The sequence below is a fragment of the Pinus tabuliformis genome, chromosome 9 (assembly GCF_031772625.1).
Source record: "Pinus tabuliformis cultivar Carrire ecotype Pingquan chromosome 9, CPIR1, whole genome shotgun sequence".
Taxonomy (NCBI): domain Eukaryota; kingdom Viridiplantae; phylum Streptophyta; class Pinopsida; order Pinales; family Pinaceae; genus Pinus; species Pinus tabuliformis.
Genome location: NC_142307.1, coordinates 655,958,462 through 655,972,103, shown reverse-complemented (window position 1 = coordinate 655,972,103; position 13,642 = coordinate 655,958,462). Strand labels below are relative to the sequence as shown.

Below are 13,642 nucleotides of genomic sequence, written 5' to 3'. Positions count from 1 at the left end.
TATAGAAAAATTAATTTCTCCAAGTAGAAAAATCCGTGGGTCAAAAGAAGCTAATTTTTGGAAGCCCCCCACCAAGGCAAAAATGGACATTTTAAAAAAAATTGAGCCCATGGACCTTGGTGGTTAAGTCAGAGTCAAATTTTTGAGAAAATTAATCCAAAATATTTATTTTTGTATAAATAAAAAATGGTTTTTAAGAGATTCAAAAATTCCTCAAAAAATAAATATTTTCAACCTTGGAGATTAAAAGATGATCAAGTATTTATCGATGGTCGAGATTATTTTGACATGGATCAAGCCAATTAGCCACTATTTTCCACTTGGAGGATTGCTCTATAAATTAGAAGTCATTTGCTTCTCAAATCATGATGAAATTTATACTCTGATCTATGTAATTTTGTAACATTGGTATTGATCCGCTGATCTGTTGGGATCGTTTGAATTTCATAATCGAAAGACTTTGGGGTTCAATTCATGGTGTTCTTTGTCCGATGATCTATGGTATGTGTTGGTTATGTGTTTTCCTATATTTTGTTTCAAATTTTTATAAACTTGTTTATTCATTTGTCGGTGATAACAACAGTCTATTGGTAGATTTTGGGTCTATCTTAGGTGATTTGATTCACCATACGTTTAACAAGTTTTCTTGAAAAAATATATAGAGTTCGCAAGGGTACACTGGCCCTTGGGCTCCAAGTTCACAGACTTTGGAGGAGAGTCGACCTTGTTTGGCTCCGGGAACATTTGTTTGATTTTCTTATTTCGCTAAGGCTGTGGGCAATACTCTAACTTTCAAAACATATCTGATCTAGTGTCATATTCATCATTTAAAAAATATATTATTTTCTCAAAAATATTTTATTTCCACAAACATTGTATATTTGTATATATCTTGTAAATATTTTGTAAACTAAGTTTTTTTGTAAAATAAATTTTCTAACCCTTGTTTTGCAGCAATTAGCGTTTTGGGTTTATTTCGAATTTTGTATATATTGGGGTTTGGGGAAATTTTATTTTTCAGTTGTGCAGGGGAGCTTTCAAGAAAATTTGTTGAGGTTTTGAGCTAGATCTAGGCCCTTGAAGGTAGATCTAGTCTCCAAAAAATTTTGCAGGGCAAGCATTCAGCAATTTTGCAGTAATTTGGACAAATTGGAAGATCTGAAGCAAATAAAATATTTGGCAAGGGTTTGATAATTTTTTTAGGGCCTTCTAGGCTCAGCGTTCCCTTTAAGCCCTAGCCGCAGCCCCCTTTAGCTCAGTTGTCTCTATTTTTGTGAGCCGCTGCCCTTGCCAAGGCCTCGCCATGAGCCTTCCTTCCCCTCGGCTGCCCTTCATCTGCCTCCTAACCCTCTACCGCTGCCCCTCTTCTCCTCCTTCACTGCCCTCCTTGCCTCGGCCTGCCATTTTCTAGGCTGCAGGCCTCTCAGCCTCCCCTTCACCCTCTACTCCGACCTCTTTGTGGGAGTCGCAGGCCTCTAGGAGGCCATTTCCTTGAGCCATAGTCCCTAAGGGACTGTTTTCCCTAGGTGGCAGCCCTTGGAGGGCCTACAGCAGGCCTTTGTGGCCTTCCTTGCCTTGACTACAGGCCTACTAGGCCTTTCTCTCCTAGTCACTAGCCTATTTCGGCCTTCCTTTGCCTCTTCTCATTTCTGATTCAATTTTTGAGCTATTACTGGGTGTGTTGCAGAGATTTGGAGTTAATTTTTGTGTTTGCAGGTGACCGTCTCATTGGAGAGGTTCTGGGCAGGGTCTCCTAGTCATCTTGGCCTAAAGGCCTATTCGTTTGCTCACTCAAACCTTGAGTCACCTCACTGTTTACTTACAGCTATCTTATCATTTGATAACAGTGGTACAAAACTCATTAAAGTGGCCTAAATTTGGTTAATAAGTCATCTAAACAAATTAACAAGGCATTGCATAAATTGAGCGTCTACCATTTGGCTTATGTCATGAAAAATTGGTGACTGTCATACTCTTTAAGACTGCATCATAAAGTCTGAAATACAACAATGACATTGGCTTATAAAAGAGTCTAATCCATTGAAATCTGTGTTGGCATAGTGATCTAGCATTTGGGCTATCTCATTTGCATCCTTGCACTCATAATTTGCATCCTAAAGTGCTCTCAATAAAAGTAACTTACTGCTGTCATAACATTGGATACTAAGTGACATAAAGGCTATCATTGGCTTATGCTCTAATTGCTCATTGCGAAAAGCATTGTTTACATTAAGTTGCTAAAGTGACTTAACAATTGTGATAAGAGGAATACTAACATATTGCTGTCTTGTGTGATCTCAAAAAGTTCCAAATTTGCACTAAATAAGCTCACTCTTTAAAGCACTTAACATAATCCAACAACCTCGGTTGAACGGTTGCTTAAGTAGATAGATCTAAGAATTCATTGGATATTGGTATCTCTTGTTCTCTCACACATTGGCATTAAATATCTAAGTGTTCTTAACTTAAGGACTTGCTATCCTAATTGCATATCTTTCGAATAATTGTCATCGGCATCTCTTGAAGGCATTGAAGAATCTAATTACAAATTTGGCATTATCTAAAGCTCCTAATTGTCTAAAGAACATTAATCCTCTTGAGCAATTTTCCATACAAGTGTTGATCGTTCTAAATAACATTTTGGATAAGCACTCTAAGTGCTCTTTTACTTATCCTCACTGTCATTATTGTTTCATGGTTGTTATCTATTGTGGATCTTTGGCATATTGGTGAACTTTTCTTGAAGAGCATATATCTTGTGGTTATTTAATACTTGAGCAATTGTATCTTGGTTATCTCTTGTATCTTGTGGCACTTGTAACATTGAGCACTTTGTCTTGTGTATAAGAGGGTCTTTTCATTCATTAATTAAATACTCCTTGTCATAAGATTAATCATAACTAAGTACTTAAGATCATAAACAATCTTAACACAAGAGCACTCATCCATCTTGCACTTCATCCTAGAACTAGTCTTGCATTAATAATTTACCTCCAAGCATAAGCTTGGTTGACAGAGAGATAGGAACACCCTTTCATCTTTGCTTGAGAAGTCTAGCCCCTCTAGTATTTAAAACGGTGACCTTGCGGTTGTCAGAGCCACAGTCTCTACAGCGCCAGAGGCATCAGATATATCAGATTTCAAAGAGAGGTATTGTTAACCAAGCCTTTGCTTGCTTCACCTTGACTTCTCTCTGCCACTCACTTTAGAGACTAGGATCAAAATAGATAAAGATCAAGGGATACACTTAGCTAGGCATATAACTAAAATAAACCAAGATTTCTGCATTTTCACCTAGTTTGTAGGATTTGCATTTCATCTAGGATAGTCAAGCATTCATCAAGCAGTGGTTGTTCATCCATTCATTTGATCTTTAATTGATCTAAAGCAAGTAGTTGACTCCATAAGGCACTAGTCTCATAAGTATTTCAATCTAATCCTTTAACTTGCTGAAATCAACCAAGTGGCTAGGCCATTCAATCGTGTCTCCTGGATTTTTTGGTTGCCAGAAGTCTTGCATTCTCGCATTTCTTAGGGACTACCCCCCATAGCCAGTGGTTGGGAGACAGTTAGAATGAAGAGGTCGGAGATTAGAGTGACAGCCCCTGACCTAAGTTGTTGTTGTTGTGCCTATAAAATTTGAGTGACAACAGGGAGCAAAAGGACCAGCATATGTGTTCAAGACACGTGGGCTGAAAGGGTTGCGGAGCGCTACATCAGCAAGTAGGTCAAGTGTTGTCTTGTTCAGGGTAGATTGGTTGTCATAGTTGTTGACACCAAAACCCTAGTTATATTCCTTGTATCAATGATTGTATGAGGGCCATGATCCCTGGTAGGGGAGCCCTAAATAGTTGTATTACAGTTTGTTAATATAACGAAGTTGGGTTATTGAAAATTTGTAAAAATTTGTATATTTGTGCACGTGTTGATTTACTGTTGTTTGTATTCCGTTGTGCAAAGTAGTTTTTTGTGGCATTTGAGTTGGTGGTGTCCTTCCTATAACCCTAAGGCCTCAAAGGAGCTCCCACTGAACTAGAGTCAAAGATTAACCTCCAAGGTGAAGTGAAGGAACAAGAATACAGTCAACATCAGTCAATCATCTGGGTCACCCTTGATTTATAATAGTATGCTCGAAAACATTAAGTAGAAGCACATGATTACTAAATGGTTAAAGTGCCTACCAATGGATGACCCACCTTCCTTCAAGAAGGAATGCCAAATGGGAGAAAGAAATCTAACTGGAGCAATAAGCGGAGGATCTATGGCATCATGTCATGCGCTGATCAATAAGGCAGCTAGTTGGCTGGCTATCCAAGGAGGAGAAAAATTTCTCCTACAGGTTACCCACTTTTTGGTGGGTAACTGGACACTCAGCTGGTTCCAAGTCCAAGTCCAAGTTTTAAAACATTAACACTGCTACATTCTAACTAGAAAACAAATACAAATGTTCAAAATAGGTTCCATCACTGTCTTGGCTTCTTAGACAAGTTAACTCCATTCTATTGCAAACAGCAAATCATGTCTCTATTATATTTATGTAACTATAATAATTAGCACTGCCCCAAGAAAATGCAGCACATTCACTGAATCACTGTACAAATCCAGTGGGGACTCTATTAACATTGCTACAAAAGTGAGTGGTAAGAAATGTAAGATGCCTTGTTTTCCTCAACTAGCTGTGCCAAGGATAGTGTTCTTCTGTCCTCCAGGAAACACAAATTTAGTTTCCTGGATTAGGCATCTTAAACATGTTTCATAGTTCAAAAATCAGAACACAGTAAAAGAGAAATTTGCTCAAATTCTAAATGAGCCAAGCTTCAACTACTTTGGACCTCAACTAAAAGAGTAAATGGACTCTGTGCAGAGAGGGAAAATATGCAATTCTTATATTTGAGGGAACCCACCAAAGTCACCAGCACAAAAGAAGCACAAAATTTTCAGGTTACATCTGTGTACATCCACAACTGAGTAAAAGTATGCAGAAAAAAATTGTTTGCTCATGACAGAGATGGGAATTAAAGCATACCTTGTATCCATTGCAGATGAGCAGTGCATCTTTATTACAGCATAATTTTGAAACTGCGATAAGGAGTTCTGGCTTTGAGCCCACCTCCAACCCAAACTTGAATCGACGCCCAAATTCAATAATATCTTTTATCAAAAAAGAATCATGATTACATTTTATTGGAAAGACTCCCTGAAATGATTGCTGCACATCAAAAGAAAAAAGGCATTACTCTCTCTCTCTCTCACACACACACACACTCACACACTTACACAAATATGGTAGTGTATTATGTGCTTGGTTCCATAGGCTACTGGGTCCAATGGACATTAATCTGCTATCAACTATAACATGTGCACAATAGGTAAGTTATCACCTCTCTGGAGACAAAATCCAAGTTGCATATACTTACTACCATGCGTTAAGATTTTGGTATAGCTACTTGATTACAAATGTTAAGGTACCATTCATAGCAGGCCACATGTAGGGAAAATTATTTATATGTTTCAATGCTTAAACACCATATCTTGAGTCTACAAATTGTATTTGATTGTGCAATGCTGTATATATTATATGTACATTCATAAATTTATGTCAGGAAATTTTTTAGATGCTTCTCACTCATGAACTACAATATGTTTCAACCAGCCATCAAAATCAGCTTTATACATTTACAAAAGTCAAAATAGCATATTTATCCCACTCATTACTACTCAGCTAAAAACAACTGGTAGCAGACATTAGCACAGGATCCAATTAATTAAAACATGATACAAAAGGATGGGTGTGGACTCATGGAAGACAGGACACACGCTCCCTGCATGAGGGAAAGATGTGCATGATAATACCAAAAGTGAGGGTCAGAAAACAAGCTTTAAACAATGAAATATCATACCAATTCTCTTTCCAGAGCAGAAGAATTAAGAGAGGCATTATGCAAATTATTATTAAATCAGAAAGAAAATCAGTGACACTCTCTTGTTCCAAAACTTTTATCAAAAGGATGATGCTCTACAGTAAACAAGTTCAAAGAAGTAGGACCAGAAAGTGAAAATTATACAGAAAGAATGATTAGGAGTTTATTTTAGTATTTGAAACTTTAAAGGGGAAACAGATGCACAACCTGTCTTTCTGGAGAAACAATCATGCATCATATGAAATATATATAGAAATATAAAAGAAAATCTCAACTCCCAGTACTTGGATAAATTTCCAACCTAATTTTAAATGTTCTTTGGTTATCTCTTCTTCCAATGCTTGAGTCCAGATGTGTTTAGGATTATGGCTTCCTTTAATATGGCATCTCCAATAAGGATGGTATCACCAGCAAACTTTCAGCTTGACATTTCTAATGTATGGATTTCTTTTATGATACCTCTTATACTTGTGAGCGTAAATAATGTCAGGGATTGGGGACATCGCAGCCTTAAACCTCTTTCATTTTTTAAGAAGTTTACAAAAGTCACATTGATCAGGACTATGTTTTTAAGTTTTACAAAGGAGATGCACTCAGATGTCAAAAGTAGGATTTGTTTATCACATCCTAACCTGTACATTACTATAACAATGAATCCCAGTTTGGCATATCATGGACCTTATTAACTCCTGGTCCCTGGATTTTAACTGTTGATTAAGTTGAGATGCACTCGGATAAAGGACATCAAAGCCTTAAACCTCTTTCAAGTTTGAAGAAGTTTACAAATTCACATTGATCAGGACTATGTTTTAAGTTTTACAAAGGAGATGCGCTCAGATGCCCAAAGCAGCAGCAAGCACTTCCTCATAAGAGCTAACAGCATTGATGTAATTAATTTTGCAGTAGGAGCAAACAATTCATGATAATCAAATAGCCTAATTTTCTACATATCCTTTTGCAACTAACCTGGCTTTATATTTATCAATGGAACCATCTGATTTGAACTTTTTGCAATATACCCATTTACAGCCTATTGGTTTCTTAGTTGGGGCCTATGTCACATGGTTCGAGTTCGACAACGATTAAGTTCGATTCGAATTCGAATTTTCCGATCAGGTTCGAATGAGGTTCGGCATTAGATTCGACATTAGGTCCGAGCAGATTCCACATGGAGGATTGTAGACCCATGTCGACACCGATGATCACCAACTGGAAGAAGCTTCATGCTTCGGATTCCGAGTTGGTGGATCCCACATTGTACAAGCAGCTGATTGGTTCCTTGATGTATTTGGTCAACACTAGACCAGATATCTGTTTTGCAGTCAACACGATGAGTCAGTTTATGTGTGAGCCTAGGAAGGTTCATTGGGTGGCTGCAAAACACATTTTGCGGTACTTGCAGGGGACAGTGGATTATGGTCTGGACTACAGGCAGGGAGATGGAGTGAGATTGGCAGGATACACTGATTCTGATTGGGCAGGTTGTGCTTCTGATAGGAAGAGCACTTCAGGGTGTTGTTTTGGGTTGGGTTCAACAGTAGTGTCATGGTTCAGCCGGAAGCAGCAGTCAGTAGCACTGAGTTCAGCGGAAGCAGAGTATATGGCAGCTAGTCTAGCTAGTTGTGAGGCCATCTGGTTTCGCAAGATGTTGTTTGGCTTATTTGGTCAGCCGTTGAGACCTTCAGTGATTTACTGTGATAATCAGAGTTGCATTAAACTCACGGAGAATCCAGTATTTCATGACAGGTCAAAGCATATCGGGATCAGATATCATTTGATCAGAAACTATGTTCAGAAGGGAGTTGTGAAACTTGAGTATATTTCCACTGATGAGCAGGTTGCAAATATCCTTACCAAAGCCTTACCACGGGGCAAGCATGTCTACTTCAGAGACAAGATGGGTGTGGTGAGGAACACCTTCCTCGGTAAGAGGGAGTGTTGAAATTTGGTACCGGAGGACAGGTGGTTCCCTTAGGCTTTGATCTTTGGCCTAGGGAAAAGTGTCCAAAAGAATTTAATTTTTCTCCTAAAGTGACTTTATAATTTTATAAAGTTAAATCTAATTTAAAAGTGACTTTAAGTGATAAAGTTACTAAGTCTAATTTTAAAGTAAATGAAAAATTAGAAAGGAAAAGTGACTTTGGAAATAAATGACTAAGTGGGTCTTTATTAAAGTGGGGTGAATTAAAAAATAGAAAGTGAGATTTAAATGAGCATTTAATCTCAGCCATTGATCTAAATCTATTTCAGCCATTGGATTTAGAGATCACCCAAAAGTCACTTGGATCACCCAAAAGTCACTTGGAGTTATATTAAAGGAGGAAAAGGTCATTCATTCTTTCATGAGCAGATTGGGAGAAGGAGAGCAAGAGAGCAAGAGAGATTTCTGAGCAGGGAGGAGAAGGAGACAGCAGCTTGGCACACATTCCAAGGCAGCAGTTGAGCAGATTTGTACAGCTGATTCAGCACATAGTGAAAGGCAGATTTTTGCACAAAAATCGAGGAGCAGTTTGCTGATTTTTATGCACACAAAACGGAGGCCGTACAGCATTTATTGCTGTCCTGTTTGCTGTAATTTCCAGATTGCTGTGAGGCACGGGAAAGGAGATAAGTTGTAAATTTGCTTGCTGATTTTTTTGCTGAATAATTCTCACTGTAAAAAGGCAATTTTCAGAAATAAAGAAGAGCTCTCAAACTGGTTTTCCCCAAGAGTTGTAGGGGGTTTTTCCAGGGTCAAGTTGACCAAAAATATCAGTGTTTTAATGTGTTTTAATGGCTGTTTTTGATTGCTGATTTTTAATTCTGCAATTTCCAGCATTCTGAAAAATTTCCAGAATTTGTGTTTTCAGCAATATTTATTTTTTTCAGTCTGTTAAATGTATGGTTATGGGAATGGGCATTTAACTACATGGGAGAAATAAGGAGAAACTGAAAACCGGGGTGGGAAAACAGAAATTTCTACAAAACTCACCACCAAAGCACACTCTCAGTCAAACATAGCTGCAAACTCATCCATATCTGTTGTAGCTGTAAATCCTTATTTCTTCTTACCCTTCTTGTTGGGACACTGTACGGCATAGTGACCCATCTTCCCACAAGCAAAGAATTTCACTTTGCTCAACTCCTCCTTCGCCTTTTGCTTCCCCTTATCCTGCTTTGCTCCACTAGAAGACCCCTTCTTGATCTTCCTTGTCCTCTTGCCCTTTGCCGCAAGAGAAACATTCTCCTCTTCAACTCCCCCACCACTCTTGTTGCCACTGCGCATGCTTCTCCTGATCTCCTCCTAAAGGAAATCATCCCACATCCTCCTCCACCCAGGAAAATGCTCTCTAGCCACCAAGTTGTGGATAAAACTATCCCACTTCTCGATGAACCCCTCTAAAGCAATGTGAACCAACTATTCCTCTGGAATAGTCTCTCCAATAGCAGTCAACTCATCTTTCACCTATGAGACTCTGGTGAGGAAAGATGTAACACTGTCAGTCCTAATCATCTTGGTGTTGCGTAATTTTGTCTCAACACCATCTTCCTGTTCTCATTAGAACTTTGGTGCAAAGAGACTAAGGACTCCCACATTTGATATGCATATGTCATTCCTGAAACATGAGGGAACAGATGATCCTTGATGGCATCTAGAAGGATCCTCTTTGCCTTCACATTTTTCTTAGTAAACTCTACCAATAGAGTTGGATCAATGGGCGGTTGTACAACTGCTTGTACAATATCCCACACTTCCACCTCCTCCAGTAAAAGCATGATCCTCTCCTTCCATGGGCCAAAATTTTCAGCCCCCACCAATTTGTCCTCTACTCTCAACTCAGTAGCCATGACCCCACAACCAACCAAATGAAGCAAAATTGGAAGCTAGAACCACTCTCCCTCTGAACTGCTGAAATCTTTGGGTTTCTGGCAAAGTTTCAAAGGTATGGTTCACTGTTTGAAGACTTTGGTAGCTTGTTGCCCTCTTTATCAACTGACTGAAAATGTAGATTTGAGCCTCAACTTGGCTCAACTAAACTCTAATACCATGTACAAAATTAATGATTTGCACCCCAACCGCAGTTTACAATTTTGCAAGTGCAAGTGTTTAATTGACACAACCCACATGTTTTGTCATGCTGATATAATTTTTCAGTATGCATTCATTGTAAACATTTAATGTGTGCTTCTACTATTTTTCACATTTCCTATCAATTGTAATTAAATTAAAAATTTATGCAAGCATTCAAGCATGAGACACTTATTTTTGGTCAAGGTGACCCCGGAAAAACCCCATAGCCTTTTGGGGGAACCGGTCTTCAAAGGAAGATTTTATTGCTTGAGAAATCAGTGTAAGACTGTAAGTACATAAAAATAGCCACAGTACTTATCTCCCTTTTGCTGAAGCTTTAAATGCAATTTTTGCAAATTTGTGCCCACTGAAATAATTTCCAGATTTACAAAATTTCATGCCCAGAAATTTCTGCACTTGACCACAGCTCAGCTCCTTGATTTATGTGCTCAGAAAGCAGCCTCGAAATCTGTGTTGCAACAGCCTCAATTTCTGTGCCCAAACAACCTCAAAATCTGTGTATAAACAACCTCGAAATCTGTGTTGCAACAGCCTCGATTTCTGTGCCCAAACAACCTCAAAATTTGTGTATAAACAACCTCGATTTTTGTGTTGTCTGTCTTGATTTATGTGCCCGGACTGCCTCGAAATTCAAGCTATAGACAACCTCGAAATCTGCATTGGAAGTGACTGAAGATGCCCTCGAAATTTATCATGTCCCTTCCTAAACTAATTTGTAACAAGACTAATTATTGCATTTTGAGGCCAATTTTGGAGATAGTGGGGCCCATTTGATTTTTATTAGGAGATTAGACTTAGGATAAGTTATTTTGTTGTGGTTAAATTACACATGGGGGCCACCCACACTAGGGAAATACGCACTCCCTAGTTCAATTTGCATGGAGGTGGTTAAGTGAGGGCCCGCGATGGAGGTAAAATTGGAGGGAAAAGTGCTCCATGAAATCTATATAAGGAAGGCAACTCTCCTCATTTCAATCATCTTTGGCATATCGAATTTCTCTTTGGTTGCTCGCGCTGTTTAGCCGAGTCACTTGTTGTTTAGCAAGAGTTCTTCAAGCGAAGAACTCACCCTTTCTTTGGGGGACTTCGAGTGCCACCCTAGGAAGGTCTTTCTTCATTTCTTTAGGAGGAGGATTTCATTGTGATTTCTAGCGATTGCATTCATCTCTAGGTGGTGCATATTACTGGAGGACACAGTGAAGAGGAGGTCGATTTTGCTTGTGGTGTCTTGTAGTGGAGTTTGGGTGAGAGATTTTCCGGAGACGAGGCATCGGAGCATTGTTGGCATTTGGGAGAGTTTTGGAGCTGGAGGAGTGTGCTACCTTGCAGGGTGACTTTCGCACTTCCTGGGCCAGCATAGAGGCAGCACTGGGTGCTCACGTGGAGGGTAGAGTATCAGTCTTTGAGGCTGAACTTCACCGTGGAGGTTAAGGGAAATATTTGGAGAGGTGATTGCTGCATTTTCGGAGCTTGGAGGAAAATTTCGTTGGTGTTCCTTGCAGGTTGTATTCCTTGAGTAGTTTGGAGTGTGTAGGGCCTATTGGAGGCCGAATTTGGAAGGTCAAAATCTGGCCAAACCATTTTTGGGTTTTTCTAGGTTTTTTACAAGAATCCCAGACATAAAGTTTCAGAATTTTCTGAGCATCGAAGGTGGGGTTTTCAGCCGTATCTTTGCAACAAACAGTGTAGAATTATTGGGGATTGCACAGTATCTTTGGGAGTCGATTTTGGGAGGTCAAAATCGGGCCAAACCATTTCTAAGTTTCTGTGGGTTTTGGTCAAGGAGTTTGGGGCTGAAATTGTAGCATTTTCCGAGCAGTGGAAGTGGAGTTTATTGCAATTCCTTTCCAGCCAATAGTGTAGTTTTCTAGGTAGCGCAGAGCATTAGAGGAGTAAACATTTTCCAGTACTTGATATCATTGTCTCATCACCTAGATTTTGTCATGCTTGCCATTGAGGCAAGCCCAGGTGCATTCATCCATACTATTGTACTTGCTCCATTGATTAATAAAATGGCTCAGCTGGTTCTACTTCTGGAGTTTTTATGAGCATGTGTTGTTTGTTAAAAAAATTGTGTTGAGAATCATTTTTTCTTTATATATCATTGTTTGTTTAAGTTTGGAACATAACAAAATTCATGCCAGGTGACAGCAGAGACCCTCCTCGAAAATCATGCTAGACAAACCCTCGGAATTCGTGATGTTTGCCTCGATTTCTTCATTGTCTGTCCCTTGATTTTCATGCTCCTCTCCTTGGAAATCGTGCCTCCCTTTGGCTGCCTCCTCCTAGAAATTTGAGCTCCTCTTCTCAATCTGCAAATTCTCCTTCAAGTTCTCTTCTCCTTCTCTCAAGTGTGAAGTGAGGAATGAGCCTCCCTTTTCTCCTTTTGTCTTTTGGAAAAGATTGAATCCCTAACCCTAGGATTCAATGGTTGAGATTTAATCTCCAAATCTCAAGATGTGTGGTTGAGATCACTTTTCCCAAATGATCCCCCTCATACATTGGCCCCATTACTTAAAATCCTCCTAGTACCTTTTTCAAGTTGTATACTTTTTTCTAATTTTCTCATAAAGTGATTTTCTCAACTCACTTTAATATTAGAAAAGTGAACTATGTACTTTACACATAAAGTCACTTTATAAAATACAAGTGACTTTAATATTAGGTAAAAGTACATGGTACACCACTTTTAAGTATCTCTTCCACCCATGACATTAATATAACTCATAAATGTCACCAAGTCAAAAGTCATTAATGTGTCTACTAGGCTAAAAGGGATAAATGCCTAGTAACACCTCTCCTTGGTATTATTTTCAACAAAAATCACATTAAATATTTAATTTTAATGAAAAATCATACTTTTAAAGATTTTCATTCATGTTTCCAAACTCAAAGCATTAGAATAATAGAGAGAAGGCAACACTTGATCAAAGCATGCTCATGAATATATCTATTATATCAAAATGGCACCGAGTGCATTGTCCAATATATGTAATATATAGAGAGATCAAAACAAAAGCACATAACCGATGTTGCTCCAAACACCAACTCCTCAATGCTGCTTCAAAGATCGTCGATGAACCTCCTCGATGCTGCTCCAAAAACCAACTACAACCACTCACAAATGCTCACATAAATGTAATGAGATAGTTGTGAAGAAATATGGGGGGGTTGGGTCACCTTTATAGGAGTGGGAGAAGGGTAAAGGGGCAAGGAAATAGTTTAAATAAAACAAAAAAAAAAAAAAAATGATTTCGAGTCCGCTCAGCCCACCTTTTTTCCCGCCACCGAGACCGACTGGTTTAAGTCAAGCTCGGTCGGTCTGGCCAGTCCATTACTGAACTGGCCGAATCGATGACCAACTCGACCAGTTCAGTAACAGACCAGTCACCGAACTGGATAATTGACCTAGCCAGTCGGGGCAGGAGTATGGCTCGATCAACCAAGTCGATTCTGAGTCAGACCGGCCTAGTTTTAAAACTATGATCGGCAGTTGGTCCTGACGATTGAGTGAGTCTAACAGCCCACTCAAGTTATTGGCATGTCCTTTTTCTTTTTTCTTTTTAAACTTAGCCTTAAAAAAAATTGAATTTGGCCCCTCTTGCGACAAAAAAAATTGTGTCCATACAGTGTTACAAATCCATACTAT

At 39.0% G+C, this 13,642-nt stretch overlaps 1 protein-coding gene across 5 annotated transcripts in view; it reads right to left on the bottom strand.

Annotated features, from left to right (window-relative positions):
• LOC149150361 (uncharacterized) overlaps nt 1-13,642 on the bottom strand; it is a 106,180-nt gene that overhangs the window by 47,457 nt on the left and 45,081 nt on the right. For 4 of the 5 annotated variants that reach the window (XM_089440380.1, XM_089440383.1, XM_089440382.1 and 1 more), the window contains exon 3: nt 5,027-5,209. The exons of the other annotated variant lie outside the window; for it this stretch is intronic. In XM_089440380.1, coding sequence (XP_089296506.1) covers nt 5,027-5,209 — 183 coding nt within the window. The remainder of the gene's footprint in view (nt 1-5,026; nt 5,210-13,642) is intronic. 5 annotated transcript variants of the gene reach the window in all.